The 13,864-nt window shown below is 40.9% G+C and overlaps 2 protein-coding genes across 2 annotated transcripts; one reads left to right on the top strand and one right to left on the bottom strand.

Annotated features, from left to right (window-relative positions):
- Positions 1-6,178: 6,178 nt before the first annotated feature.
- LOC112763774 (protein MAIN-LIKE 1-like) lies at positions 6,179-7,345 on the bottom strand. The gene is made up of 3 exons (XM_025809361.1): positions 6,825-7,345; positions 6,621-6,708; positions 6,179-6,523 (listed from the first exon to the last, which is right to left on the bottom strand). Exons 1-3 carry the CDS (start codon positions 7,343-7,345, stop codon positions 6,179-6,181), a joined length of 954 nt encoding a protein of 317 aa, XP_025665146.1.
- Positions 7,346-8,942: 1,597 nt separating this feature from the next.
- On the top strand, positions 8,943-13,670 carry LOC112764758 (probable plastid-lipid-associated protein 14, chloroplastic). The gene is made up of 14 exons (XM_025810526.3): positions 8,943-9,144; positions 9,659-9,985; positions 10,081-10,124; positions 10,208-10,286; positions 10,367-10,483; positions 10,590-10,772; positions 10,886-10,972; positions 11,269-11,372; positions 11,454-11,541; positions 11,845-11,925; positions 12,017-12,093; positions 12,306-12,441; positions 12,590-12,652; positions 12,899-13,670. The coding sequence occupies exons 2-14, from the start codon at positions 9,674-9,676 to the stop codon at positions 13,550-13,552; spliced, it is 2,025 nt and encodes a 674-aa protein (XP_025666311.1). The 5' UTR covers positions 8,943-9,144; positions 9,659-9,673; the 3' UTR covers positions 13,553-13,670.
- Positions 13,671-13,864: the final 194 nt, after the last annotated feature.

Raw genomic sequence — 13,864 nt, 5'->3', positions numbered from 1 at the left:
TGTCCAACATTCAATCGATTGTTTTGTGAATCCAATCGATTAATTTTCTAAGAAACACGATTTCACAACCTATATGAATGTAACGGATCAAAGATAAAATTTTAATCAATTAGGATCGCCAAAAAGATTATTATGATTAATGGAAGATCTAATTCGTTATTGTTTTTGTTTTTTATTATTAATAAACATAATAGATGAATGATACAATAATAATTTATAAAATAAATAATAAATTTTATAATTAAATAATATATAAAAGATTAATTTGTAGTTAAAATTAGATAAACACTATTTAACAGTTATTAAAAATTTTTAAAAATATATTTTATAATGAGACCATTTAATAATCCAAACGTTATGAACCAGTGCCAACTAAACTGATGTATAAGCAATGAGATACAATTACAAAGTATGGGTTATTAATTAATTTGGGTCGGTCGAGTGGTCAATTTATTCGTCCGTTTGAGTAAGTGTTGGAAGTTTAAATTTCATTTTGTACATGTAAAAATTTATTGACCACCAACAGAATTTTAAATAGAACTAAATTCGCAACGAATTAATCCTCGATTTATCTAATTCGAAATAGAGAAAAACCAAAAATAACCTCTGACAATTACCTCAAAAGACAACAAGACATTTAACAAAAAAAATTCAACCCGATCTCTGACAATTATCTCAAAAGGACAACGAAATTTTTGTACCAAAAAAATAACGATTAATCTGTCCCAAAAAAAGATCAAGAACTGAATTAAGTATTTTTTTTTTGTGAAATTTGTTGTCCTTTTAAGATAATTATTAGAGTCGAATGGAGTCGCTCTTAGAAATATCGTGCAAACAAAAAGTATGGATTACCATGGGAAACTGTGCCTTGATCATTTCGCTAAATGGACCTCAAATATGTCGTTATATGTATATCAAATGAATTTGATCCACAAACGTGGTAGATTCATTTTTTGTCATCGTCCTCTGTTCGGTCATGTAATTACCATGAGCGGGCAAGATTAATTATATTTGTGGGTATTTAATTGGATTCAATTTGTTCCGATAAGATTAACAATTTGACAGTTAAAAGCAGAGTAAATTAAACTACGAATAATGATCGGAGATAGATTTATCCTTTAAATTCAGTTTGAATAAATAGTTTAATTAAAATTTTTTTAATAAAATAGTTTAAATAATAAATAATTATATTAAAAATAGTTTATAAATAAATTATTTTATATTTAAATTTTTTATTTTAAAAATATTTATTTTATAAAATATGATAAAAAAATAGTAATATTATAAAAAAATTTATCTTAAATTTTTTTATAATATCTTAAATAATTTTTTAAAAAGTTGTAATTTGATTTTAAAAATTACACCAAATATTAATACTATTATTTTTTATAAGTCAAAAGTTCAACAAAATTACTTTTAAAACTTTTTAAACGAATCCTTAATTTATTCTATCAATTTATATTTCTAATATATTATAATATATAATTAAAAATTATTATATATAAATAAAATTAATGAAAATTAAACTCACATTCTCTTTTTTTTGTAATTTAAAAATAAATTTTATTATAATTTTATTGTTTTTAATTTAATATGCACTTAATTTTATATTTTTTATTTTATTAATATGTTTATAAATATTACGTTTGATTAAAAAAAATATGAATATGGTTGGAGATAGAAATATAGATAGAATTAAGATTGAACAATTCTCAATCTGAAATAGAGTAAGCTAGGATTAAATTTTAGAAAAATTTAAACTTTCAAATATTAAGATAAAATCTAAATTCTATTCCTATTTTATGTTATTACTCGTTCACTTAAATTAAATGGTAAAAAACCCTAATAAGCCAAGGTAAGAAATGTGTAACGTAAATACGCCAAACTGAAAATCGTTTCAGCAATAAGCCAGACGTGAATTTTATGTAATTCGAACCAGAGTGGTTCGAACTACGAACCTTAGTAATTCGAACCAAGGTGGTTCGAATTATGTGGAGAGGAGCTTTGTATGTAATTCGAACCAAGCTGGTTCGAACTACTACCTACATTTTCTTCATAAATCGAACTAGGTAGGTTCGAACCTTGGGTTGACATAGTTCGAACCATGGTGGTTCGAATTATAGAGAGAGTATGGCCTTAGTAATTCGAACCGGGCTGGTTCGAATTACACAAACTATAATTCGAACCGGGCCGGTTCGAATTAGTGGGAGAGAGACCTCTATATAACCGTTCTAAGCGTGAGTTGGTCTCATTAGATGGACTACGATGGCTAGTGAGGAGAGTTTTGTTGTTCTGGTTCACCACAAAGGATCCATTAAGAGGAAAACTCGTTCCGGAGTGAAGTTCACAGATAAGGATCCTCTGTGTATTGTCGTGAATCCAACGACAAGCTATGATGATCTTGTTAGATCTGTGCTGATGAAACTTGGCCTGGAAAGTGTAAAGCGGGTTAAGAAGTTTTTCTATCGCATTCCAGTCACGATCCTGCATGATACGGTGAAGTATGATTGTCTCACGATTGGTAGTGATGAGGACCTGCAAGTCATGTTTCTTTGTCGGAGGCAGTTTTCGGAGGTGAGGACACCAGAATTGCTGGCAAAGCTGATTGATGTGGTATCCAGCTCAGGGGGTTCGAACCGGAATACCACCAATGTAGCCACGGCAGCTGGTTCCAGTTCCAGGGCTGCCGTGGCTTCTTCCTCCGTCCCAGTGTACGAGCCAGCGGTCCAACTTGTCGCCTCCCCGTCTTTTGCTGTTGATCTGAATGACGGCGTAGGCGACGAGATAGGATCCTTTGATATTCTGCCGAACGCTTTAGAGGGCGTTCCACCGGTTGGCGTCGGAGACGGAGTCTTGGGTGATGCAGATGAGGACGACGTCGAGCCGGATACGATTGAGGATGACAGCGGCGACGAGGTTGGAGCGACTGGTCATACATTGGCGGGCGGTGGTTCTAGCTCTGGCACACAGCAGTATCCACCACATTTTTTCTCGTTGGACTTGGACGCCATGAGGCATGAGGGGGTTTTAGGGCACGCTGTTGGATTCGGAGCTAGAGATGCGGAAGGGACTGCTGGTCTGACAGAGTTCCAGGTTGGTCAGCAATTCCAGGATAAAGATGAGGCCCTGTTAAGTGTGAAGAGTTACAGCATCCGGCGAGGGGTACAATACAAGGTGCTGGAGTCCGATCACCGCAAGTATGTGGGCAAGTGTTCCGAGTTTGGGAATGGGTGCACATGGTTGATTCGACTGAGTCTCCGGAAGCGCAAGGGCATTTGGGAGGTCAAACGGTACAACGGACCTCACACTTGCCTGGCCACATCCATCTCGAGCGACCACAGGAGTTTGGATTATCATGTGATTTCGGCGTTCATTATGCCAATGGTTAGGGCTGACGCATCCGTGAGCATAAAGGTGCTCCTAAACGCCACGGCAGCGCACTTTGGTTTTAGGCCGACTTACAGGAGGGTATGGATGGCAAAGCAGAAGGCTATTGCCCTCATCTACGGTGACTGGGATGAGTCATACAATGACATACCTAGGTGGGTGTTGGGTGTCTAGCTGACGATGCCTGGAAGTGTTGCGGTCCTCAGGACGAGCCCGGTTCGAGTTGGAGGACAGGTGGACGAGTCTCAAGCGTATTTCCACATACTTTTCTGGACTTTCCCCCCGTGCATCGAGGCATTCCGTCATTGCAAGCCACTAGTCAGCATTGACGGTACACATCTGTATGGGAAGTATGAGGGAACGTTGCTCATCGCGATTGCACAGGACGGGAACTCCAACATTCTACCTGTCGCATTCGCCTTAGTAGAGGGTGAGAATGCAGAGTCCTGGAGCTTCTTTCTGTCGCACCTTCGACAGCACGTGACCCCGCAGCCCAGTCTGCTGGTTATATCGGACAGGCACAACAGCATCAAGGCTGCGCTTGAGGCCCCTGACGGAGGTTGGTTACCGCCATCTGCGTACCGTGCATTCTGCATACGACACGTAGCGGCTAATTTTGCCCTTACCTTCAAGGGCAAAGACGCTAGGAGGCTTCTAGTGAATGCAGCGTATGCGAAGACCGAGGTTGAATTTGATTACTGGTTTGATATTCTGCAGTCTGAAGACCCGGCGATGTGTGACTGGGCGAACCGGATTGATTACTCCTTGTGGACTCAGCATCGTGATGAGGGTCGGAGATTCGGTCACATGACGACGAATATCTCCGAGTGTGTGAACTCAATCCTCAAGGGGGTCAGAAATCTCCCTGTAGCATCCCTGGTGAAGGCAACATATTGTAGGCTTGCAGAACTCTTTGTTCGCAAGGGGAGAGAGGCTGAGGCCCAGATGGGAACCGGACAACAATTCAGTCAGCATTTGGTGAAGTGTATTGAGGCCAACTTGAAGACGGCCAGGTGCTTCACGGTGACATTGTATGACCGGGATAACTCCGAGTTCACCGTAGCAGAGACCACTCCGACTGGTTCTTTCTCCTTGGGTACCTACAGAGTATCACTTGCCTCGCGGACCTGTGACTGCGGATACTTCCAGGCGCTTCATTTTCCGTGTCAGCACGCACTTGCATGCTGTGCCTACTCACGGGTCACCTAGACCTCTTACGTTCACAGCGTCTATCAGATTAGCTCGGTGTTCAGTGTGTATCGGATGGGATTTACTTCTTCGATCCCGGAGGGCTTCTGGCCACCTTACGACGGGCCCACGGTGATTCCGGACCCTGAGAAGAGGCGTGCGAGAGAGGGTCGTCCTAGATCCACAAGGATACGGACGAATATGGACGAGGCAGATCCAAATCGGCCAAAGAGGTGCGGCCTATGTCGCCAACCCGGACACACACGACGTTGTTGCCCACAGATTGGAGGATCGTCTCAGACAGGGCGCCATTAGTGGGCATGTTGTTAGTGTTAGTATTATTTACATTTTAGTTTTCCTGTTAGACGCAATGTTTGAGCATTTATGTAACTGTTTGATCTTTACACATTGTACTATGATTGTTGCGAGTAGTAATGAATATGTTGTCTTTCATTATGTATACTACTACAAGTTCTGTCGATGCAAATTTTAATAAGTAAAGGTAAACACTAAACTGTTTCATGATTTAATGATTATAAATAGTCAATGTCCCACAATACAAATAACAAATAACATAGGTAAACAGACTACAACATAACAAGAAAAGTACATATCACTATCATACATGATTGAACCATAGGGAACAAAATACATGAAAAGCGAATCATCTAAACAGATGCGATCCAGTACCACAGCGACGGGCTACCCGTGCCCTCTGACCTCGGCGGATAAACGGCTCCTCATCCTCGATGTCATCCCCATCCTCCTGCGGGGCAGGCTGTGCAGGTGGCGCAACATGCAGGGGTGCCGCAGCCAGCCCTGCGACAGACTCTGATGCAGCGGTGAAGGCGGATGGAGGGGTACCTCCAAGACAGAACTGGTGACCACCGGATGACGATGGAGGCTCGTTCAGATCAACATCTAACGGGGTCTGTGTGCCTGAGGTCTGACCACCACTCCGGGGAGTGACGTCCCCCTGCATGATGGCGGTGATCTCCTCTAGGAAGCGTGGACTCCTGAAGTCCCCAACAAGCGTGTCTGACCCAATAAAGTCTGACCACTGTGATCCCGGGATAACACAAGGTGTACCCCCCTGCTCAGGCTGGTCATCGGCTGGCACACCAACGAAGTAATGTCCAAGAGGGCCCGATCCTAGTCCAGCGTCACCCGTGTCAGCCCCGTCACCCATCCCTGTACCATACCACTCACCCCCATGACCGCCATCGTGTGTACTAGTACCCGCAGCTGCAGCAGCCCCTGAACCACCCCCGCCAACGTGCCCATGCTGACCCTCGTCGTCGTCCCCACGGTCAGCACGCCCCCTCGCCCTACCTCCCTGGACTCGTCGTCCGCCTCTAACGGGACCGGCGTCGTGATCATCGTCCATAGCATGATCAGGCCACCTAAACTCACGCTGGCTCTGCCGTGTCCCCACACCCATCCTCCTCTCAACCCTATGCCTGTCCGGCACGTCCTCAGGACGATCCATGTCAGGAACTTGCCCCGGACCCCGCTGTGATGCCTCAACTGGAACCGGAACTGCCCTCGGATCCCCCAGCTGCGTGTCCGGAGACAAGAACCTCTTCCCATGCTGACTCCACCACTAAAGGAACTCATGCGACGGTCCGGGGTCGGCAACAACGTCGAACCTCAGCACACTCTCCTGACGAGAGTCCCAGTAGAGATGCCACTTCTGCAAATAAGACGGGAACCACCGATCGCCACCTCTCCCGTCCTTGGACATCAGAAAGTCGATGTTCAGGGCGGGAAGCGGAGGGGGCTGTACCCCTCCAAACTGCGGAAGAACACGATCTATCTGATGCCACTCTATGACAGCAAAGTAGATCAGCGCGGTCACAGAGCGCCACAACGCCATATGCCGAGGCTCCAAAACCTCCGGATGCAGAACCTGAAGTACGTCAGGGCTACTGTACGACATCCATATAAACTGCACAACACAAGGAACCCACCCTTGTCAGGGCAACTGTTGGAACCAAATCGAAAAGCTAGCTTATAAAAGGAGACTTGCTAACTAGCATACTCACCTCCCTGTCCTGTAATCGGTCTATCCTGAGCCTCCACATCGCCACTCTAGGACCCTTCTCGCTCCCGGAAGGGTTGTAACCTGACCATCTGTAACATACACATGTGTTACATCTACTGAAATATATGTTTAGAGTATGCAATAGACTATTAATGAAATGCAGTGTTGTGTGTAAAATTGAAATAGAGAAGGCCGCTTCTAGTACCTCGAGGCCAACGGCCAGCTGAACGTCTCATATCCTGCAGGCCTAAACCGAGGAAAGCGCCAAAAGATCCAAGACTGAAGTAGCTGAAGCGAGCCCGCTAACTTGACAACATGTCTGTTTGCCACTCGGCACATGCACCGGTACAACCAAGCCAGTGCTGCAGAACCCCAGCTGTAGGTACCCAGCTCCTCCAGCCTCGCTACGTACGGAAGCCATCTGATGTGAATCCGGTTCCCGGACTTGTCCGCAAATAGCTGCGTGCCCAACAATATCATGATGTACGCACGGGCATATCGGCGCACAGTCTCCTCATCTGCATCCTCAGGGCACTCACCGAAAGTCTCCTGAAACCAGCTGCAGTTCACTGCGTACTTCTGAACCTGACTAGGAGGAGGTGTAACTCCGAGCAACTCCTGGAACCAGACCCAGGCTGGACGACCACCCTCGATGTATATATGGAACTCTGACAGGCACCCGCTCACGTAACGGTCGTCCACTGGCAAACCCAGCTGGTATGCCATGTCCTGGAGTGTGATCGTGCACTCTCCGAACGGCATATGAAACGTGTGCGTCTCGGGACGCCATCGCTCAACGAATGCACTAACAAGGGCCTCGTCTAGCCGGAACCATCGGTCGTTCAACCTTGCAAGATGGTATAGACCTGCCATCTACAAGTACGGAACGTATCTGTCATCAAGTCGCATGCCCTGCTGCCGCCGCATGCTCCTAATGCATCGCTGGGGCTGCGCATGAAATGAACCGCATAGTTAGAACCAGCTTAAAAACCAACCACAACCGTAAGCAACACGATAAATCATCAACTAACCATTCTGCTAAATAAAACCGCATAACATTACATGAAAGATAAGCAACTGGAAAATAAACCCATAGACCGCAAAACTAAACCGCTAACATAAACAAGCTTAACGAGATCCACTAACAAGAAACAACTTAACTAAACCGGTTTACATAAAACAGCTAGCGTAAAACAACTACCATCAAACAAGTCAAACAAATCACCAACATAAAAGTCCACTAACGAAAACCACCTACCCTAAACCACTCACGTAAACCGCTTGCATAAACCACTCACAAAAACCGGTAACATAAACCACCAACATAAACCACTAACAGAAACCACTAACTTAAACCACTAACTTAAACCACTAACATAAACCACTACCCTAAACCACCAACCTAAACCACTAACTTAAACCACTAACTTAAACCGCTAACTTAAACCACTAACATAAACCACCAAAATAATCCCCTCACATAAACCACCTACATAAACCACTAACATAAACCACCATCTAACCCACATGCAAAACCACTAACTCACAAATAACGCTAGAATCAAAAAAAATTCCGTACTAACCTCGTCGTTGATGACCCCGGCTATATGAGCAACTCCGTCCAAGCGATATAACCGTGCCGGATCGTCCCCCATCAGCAGAGTATTCCATTCAGGTCTTTCCCGGAGAGAATCTGGGTCGTTTTCTCTGAGATTTGGTGGGGTAGGGGGAAGGAATAATAGTTCGAATGAGGGTGATTCGAACTCCTTATATAGCCGAATCACCCCTAATTCGAACCACCTTGGTTCAATTTATGAAGGAGCAAGCCAAGGGTAATTCGAACCAGCTTGGTTCGAATTACATACATTGCACAATTGGCTATAGTTCGAACTGGGTTAGTTCGAATTACTTGGGGTAGTAGTTCGAACCACATTGGTTCGAATTACATTCAAAGTGCCTCTCCACCTAATTCGAACCACCCTGGTTCGAATTACTAAGGTTTGTAGTTCGAACCACCCTGGTTCGAATTACATAAAAATTACGTTTGGCTTATTGCTGAAACGATTTTCAGTTTGGCGTATTTGCGTTACACATTTCTTGCCTTGGCTTATTAGGGTTGTTTACCCTAAATTAAAATTTTAATTTTATTTTATATATACAATAATTTATTTAACTAACAATAAATTATTAATTAAAATTTAAATTCGCAACAGAATAATTTAAATAAATACCAATAATAATAATAATAATAATAATAATAATAATAATAATATTTTTATACCAAAATCAGTTATATTTAAATTCTATCCTAATAATTAATTTTAATAACCGATTTTATTATACATCGTTACCTCGATAAAATGGATGGAGAGATATTTGGGGAGGCAGACGTTGACATGCGATAAACTCGTGGCAAAACGTTTTCAGCGTTCCGTCGCACGCAATCCCCACGCGCCTCCCTCTCTATATCTATGAATTCATTTACCGTCTTCTTCTTCTTGGGCTTCAATTCATTCTTCTTTCTGGTAAACTAACTTCCTGATTTTCTCCTTCCTCCTTTTCCTTTTTCTTTTTTCGTCTATTTCATTTTTTTTAACTTGTTAGTACTCCATATGATTGGTGATTCTGTTACGAACTTATGATCTTAATGTTCAACAACTTGAATTTCAATCTGAAGTAGTTAAAATTCACCAACTCCTTGCTTTGATGTAGCTAACTGCTTGTAATTGTACACGTACACGTAACTACCTTTCATCATTGGAGACGGAAACAATAAAAAAGAAATAGATCTTAGTTTAGCTCCTGAAATGTTGGAAATAGATCGAAAGTTGAAACTAATTTTGATGTTCGTACAAAATGGAGCAGTATTTGGTCTCTTTCTATGTCACTATTCTATCAACTCGGGGAAATGTAAACTTTGTTTATATCTTTTGACTGTTAAACACGATGTAAATTGTGAAGTTAGTTCTTTTTATGTTAGTTACATTTAATTTGAAGTTTTGTAGATGGATACCCTCATGTTTTTTTGTTGCTATCCAGTTATAGGTTTGATCAATGGCACTTTGTTGTGGAACTGGGTTTAACCCAATTCTGGAGAGTAATTCGGCTCGAAATTTGTCGACAAGACTTATTGGACATATACCCCTGCGTTTTACTGGACAGAGCTCTTATTTGGTCAGGAGAAGGAGGCACAAGGGAATATGCTGCTCATCACTGAAGAAAGCTGCATCTGCATCTGCTATGGAGTCGCAGGAAGAAAGTGCATTATCAGTTTGCTTGGAGGAGGAGGAGCTGGATCATGTTATACGATTCAAAATGTCAGACTTCAAGATTTTGGATCGTGTTAGCATCGGCCTTGGTGGGCGGGTATGAATTATGAAAATGCCTTTATCATATTTCCTGACCAGAATGCTCTCTTTTTCCCCCACAAGCTGGTCTGATTGTTGTGAATTCTGTTGTAGGCAGATGAGGTGGTTTTCGAAGCCAAGGTGAAAGATAGCGGTAGGTAAGTTTGTTCTTTATTTCTTTCACTGAAAGGGAATATGATTAGTTTTGATGATATCTATATCCATTAATTTTCCTTTGCAGCCCTCTGTATAACACAAGAGTTGTACTTAGACAGCTTTCCAGTGCCCAAGCTCAGCGTAGAGGCAAACGAGCAATAGAGGTAGTTTATTACGGTTATGTTTCATCATATATCCGTGCATGTCTGTATGTACTTAAGTTTTCTTTTGTGGCGTCTACCAGGTATTGAAGAAGCTGGTTCGCCGAAAACTTCTGTATCATTCTTACTCCATGCATGTTCATGGGTACATCTCTTTGCCTGCAAATGGTGGTAGTAGTTCATTTATCCTAGTCCATGGGGTAGGTCCTTGTCTTTAAGATTTATTTACTAGTTTGAGTATTTCTTCACTTGTAACCCAAGAATGCAGACTGAACGTTCAGTATTTTTAATAAATTTTCGTTGCAGTATCATGGTAGTTTTTCCTTGAGGCACTGGCTCCAGCAGTCTGATTGGCTCCCAACTTTAGAGGCCACTCTTGCACTGGATGAAGAGTCTGTTAGGAAGGTGGGAGAAGACACAACTGGAGGTCCTGCTGTTTCTAGGCAATTGCGACTTATACGGATCTTGATGAGGGATCTTCTAATTGGGGTACAATTTTTTATACTCTCTTGAATGGGATGCATCTTTATTAAACAGTACTTTGTATATTCTACATAGTCATAGCAGGAATGATATTTTCCTCTATTGTTCATATAATTTAGGTAAATTACCTGCATAGCCATGGTCTTGCCCATACAGAGTTGAGGCTGGAAAATGTGCATATAAGCCCAGTGGACAGACATATCAAAGTAAGCATTGTTATTGTTACGCATCCTTTCTTCATTCATTTCTGTAGTTTTGTAGATTAGCTCTGCTGTTTGCTGATCAAAAGAATGTTAATATGTAATATACATCATATAGTCCTAGATTTTTGTTTTAGCAGCTAGTTTGTAAATTATTGTACTGCAAATCACAGGAAATAATCATATTATAACAGTTTTGGTTAACCACCTGTGCTAAAATGGAATAATAAATTGGAAACGTTGTAGAATCTGTTTTAACCTTTCTTCATGTGCTTGATTTATCTTTAGTGTTTGTTTACCAGGTAGGTATACTGGGAAATGCTGCCGACTTTTATGAGAATGGTTCAAATAACGATTCTATGGACAACATGGACCGACGGCAGATGATGATTGCATTTGACATGAGGTAGGCCTTGGGGAATTTTCATGGGCTACTGAAGGATGGTGTTCAGAGCTATATAATATTTGTATTATCTGTGTTGCATAGATGCGTGGGTTTCATAATGGCTAAAATGGTAATGAGGGAGCTTATGGATCCTTCGATCTTTGCAAAGTTCAAATTATTCCTCACAAAGGTATAGGAAGCTAAACTTTTTATTTGATTTTATATCTTAAGCTCTTGACCAATTCTAAATTGCTCAACCTTTTCTTTTCTTTTGAAATAATAATAAAAAAAACTAACGTCCTTACCTCAAACTAACATGTACAGAACTTTTTCTTTTTCTTTTTGCCCTATGTACTAAAAATTTGGAGATAGTGCATTAGTTAAACTTAGTGGTTGTTGGAAGGTTAATAAAAAATTAATAAGAAAACACTTTTTCTAGTACTGATGTACCTCTCAATTTAACATTTTGTGATATGTATCTTTTGAATTTTAGGGATATGATCCTTCATGTCTGCGAGAACTTATGTTAGAAATCCTTGGCAGAAGTTCCCCAAATGGAAATGCTGGCTTACAAGTAAATTTATGCTTCTTTAGTGATGTTCGTTTAAAGTTTTAATCTTGTTTTTTGTGTTTTCTGATGACTTCCTAATATTATTTTGATGCAGATACTTGATAGGAACTGGGGTGCTGGTTGGCACCTTTTGTCTTTATTGCTTGCAAACAAGCCTTCACAAAGGATAAGGTAATAATTTAATCAACAATTCTGCCATGTTGGACAATTTAAAATCTTTATTGAATCTGTATGACATGAACCAGAGACATACATGTCAAGACTTTCATAATAGAAAAGTGTAGGGCCATGAAGACATAAATTTCATTTTCATGGAGCTAGTAGTTTGATTTTAACCTAGTTTATAACTACCACTAATGTTGATAATGTTAACTGTGGTACAGTTGTTTGCATGCTCTAAGACACCCATTTCTTTGTGGTCCAAGATGGCGTGTAGTTCCGTCAATGGACATTATCAGATGGGGCCTAGGTTCTACTGCAATGCGTATCAGTGAGGAATACATTTATCGTCAGCCTCAGGTATTCATGCAATGAGATATGCAACTTTTTCTCCTTTTTACCCGAATAGTGAATATTTGGGTCCTTGTACAACTATAAAAGAGTTTTTATTGTTATTGGTGTTATGTCTACGGAGTCAACTTATGTGTTTCAATGTTTTTATTTTTAGCGTAGTAGACTTGCCCACTTCATTGACTTAATGGAGATGTTGAATCCTCATCCAAAGCCGAAGGTAAATTCTGTGGTTAATAACCTTTTTTTGTATATTTCTCCTCTTCAGCGTTCTTTCCTGCATTTTAATTTACCCCCCAACCCCAAAAGCAAATGATCCAATAAGTAGCCTCCACCATTTGGCATTGCCGAATGATCCAATTAATTGGAGGGTTGAAATCAGGAGAACCTAAAACTTGTCATGGATTTTGTATATATATATATATATAATAACATTATGCTAAAGGCTAACTATTCATTTGAGTAGAACTGGCTGGAGCTGCTTCCAGGCAAATGGCGTCTATTGTACTGCACTGGGAGGCATGTAGGACTGACCCTTCGCCAACCTCCTGCCCGTGTACTCGTCGGAGATGTGCATTTAACGGTGACAAGAGAATCAAAGATGAAGGCCAATCTTTCTTTTGTCTCTGACATTAGTTTCTCCGTCATGATTGGCCAGGACTGGCCGCACGACAAAGCTGGCAAAACCGGGAGATTACAGGTGAATTCTTCATTTATGCTAAGAGCTGGGAGACGGTTATATCTGAAGCAAGACCAGACAACAGAGAAGTTCTTTTTTGGCCCTTTTGGTAGTGAGGAGGCTTTAGCTCAGAAATTCACCGGCAAAAAATGGCAAAAAATAACACCATTCAAGGAGTTTCCATCAAGTCTTCCTGCAGCAAAGCTTACTTCAAGTGACGTTGATGTGACTATGAATCTTGACGATCCATTAAATAGAGACATTGATATGGCACGAAATGTGCTTCAAGAACTAAGAACACAAATCCCACCAGAAATGTTTGATTTGTCTAAGGTTGTCTGTGGAACTTATGTGGACTCCAGGATGCTTGTGCTTCGTGGGGTTAATGGATCAGCACTCCTATTTTCAAGGTCTTTTGTAGATAAGAATAATTCTAATTAGATGTTAATATAGCAGCAGATTCATCATTATGATTTATGTATATAGCTTCTTTTCAGTTTATAGAATAGTCCATTGTGATCTTCTGAAACGTATTGTCCATATATAGTTGTTTCCTCTATATGATTTGGTCTTTACATGTAGAATAATTTTAGTCAAGTTAGCTATTATTTATTATCACAGTTTTAGCCTTTTAGATAAGGAATTGTTAAAACTTAAAAAGTACTTGATGATGATAAATATGAAATAATTGAAGAATCAATTACTAGTTTACTACATTCAGAGTCCCTAGCAACCAAACCAACATAGATAAGG

This window comes from Arachis hypogaea, chromosome 17 (assembly GCF_003086295.3).
Source record: "Arachis hypogaea cultivar Tifrunner chromosome 17, arahy.Tifrunner.gnm2.J5K5, whole genome shotgun sequence".
Taxonomy (NCBI): domain Eukaryota; kingdom Viridiplantae; phylum Streptophyta; class Magnoliopsida; order Fabales; family Fabaceae; genus Arachis; species Arachis hypogaea.
The sequence above is the reverse complement of the archived record's forward strand: the minus strand, read 5'-3'. Positions and strand labels throughout refer to the sequence as shown.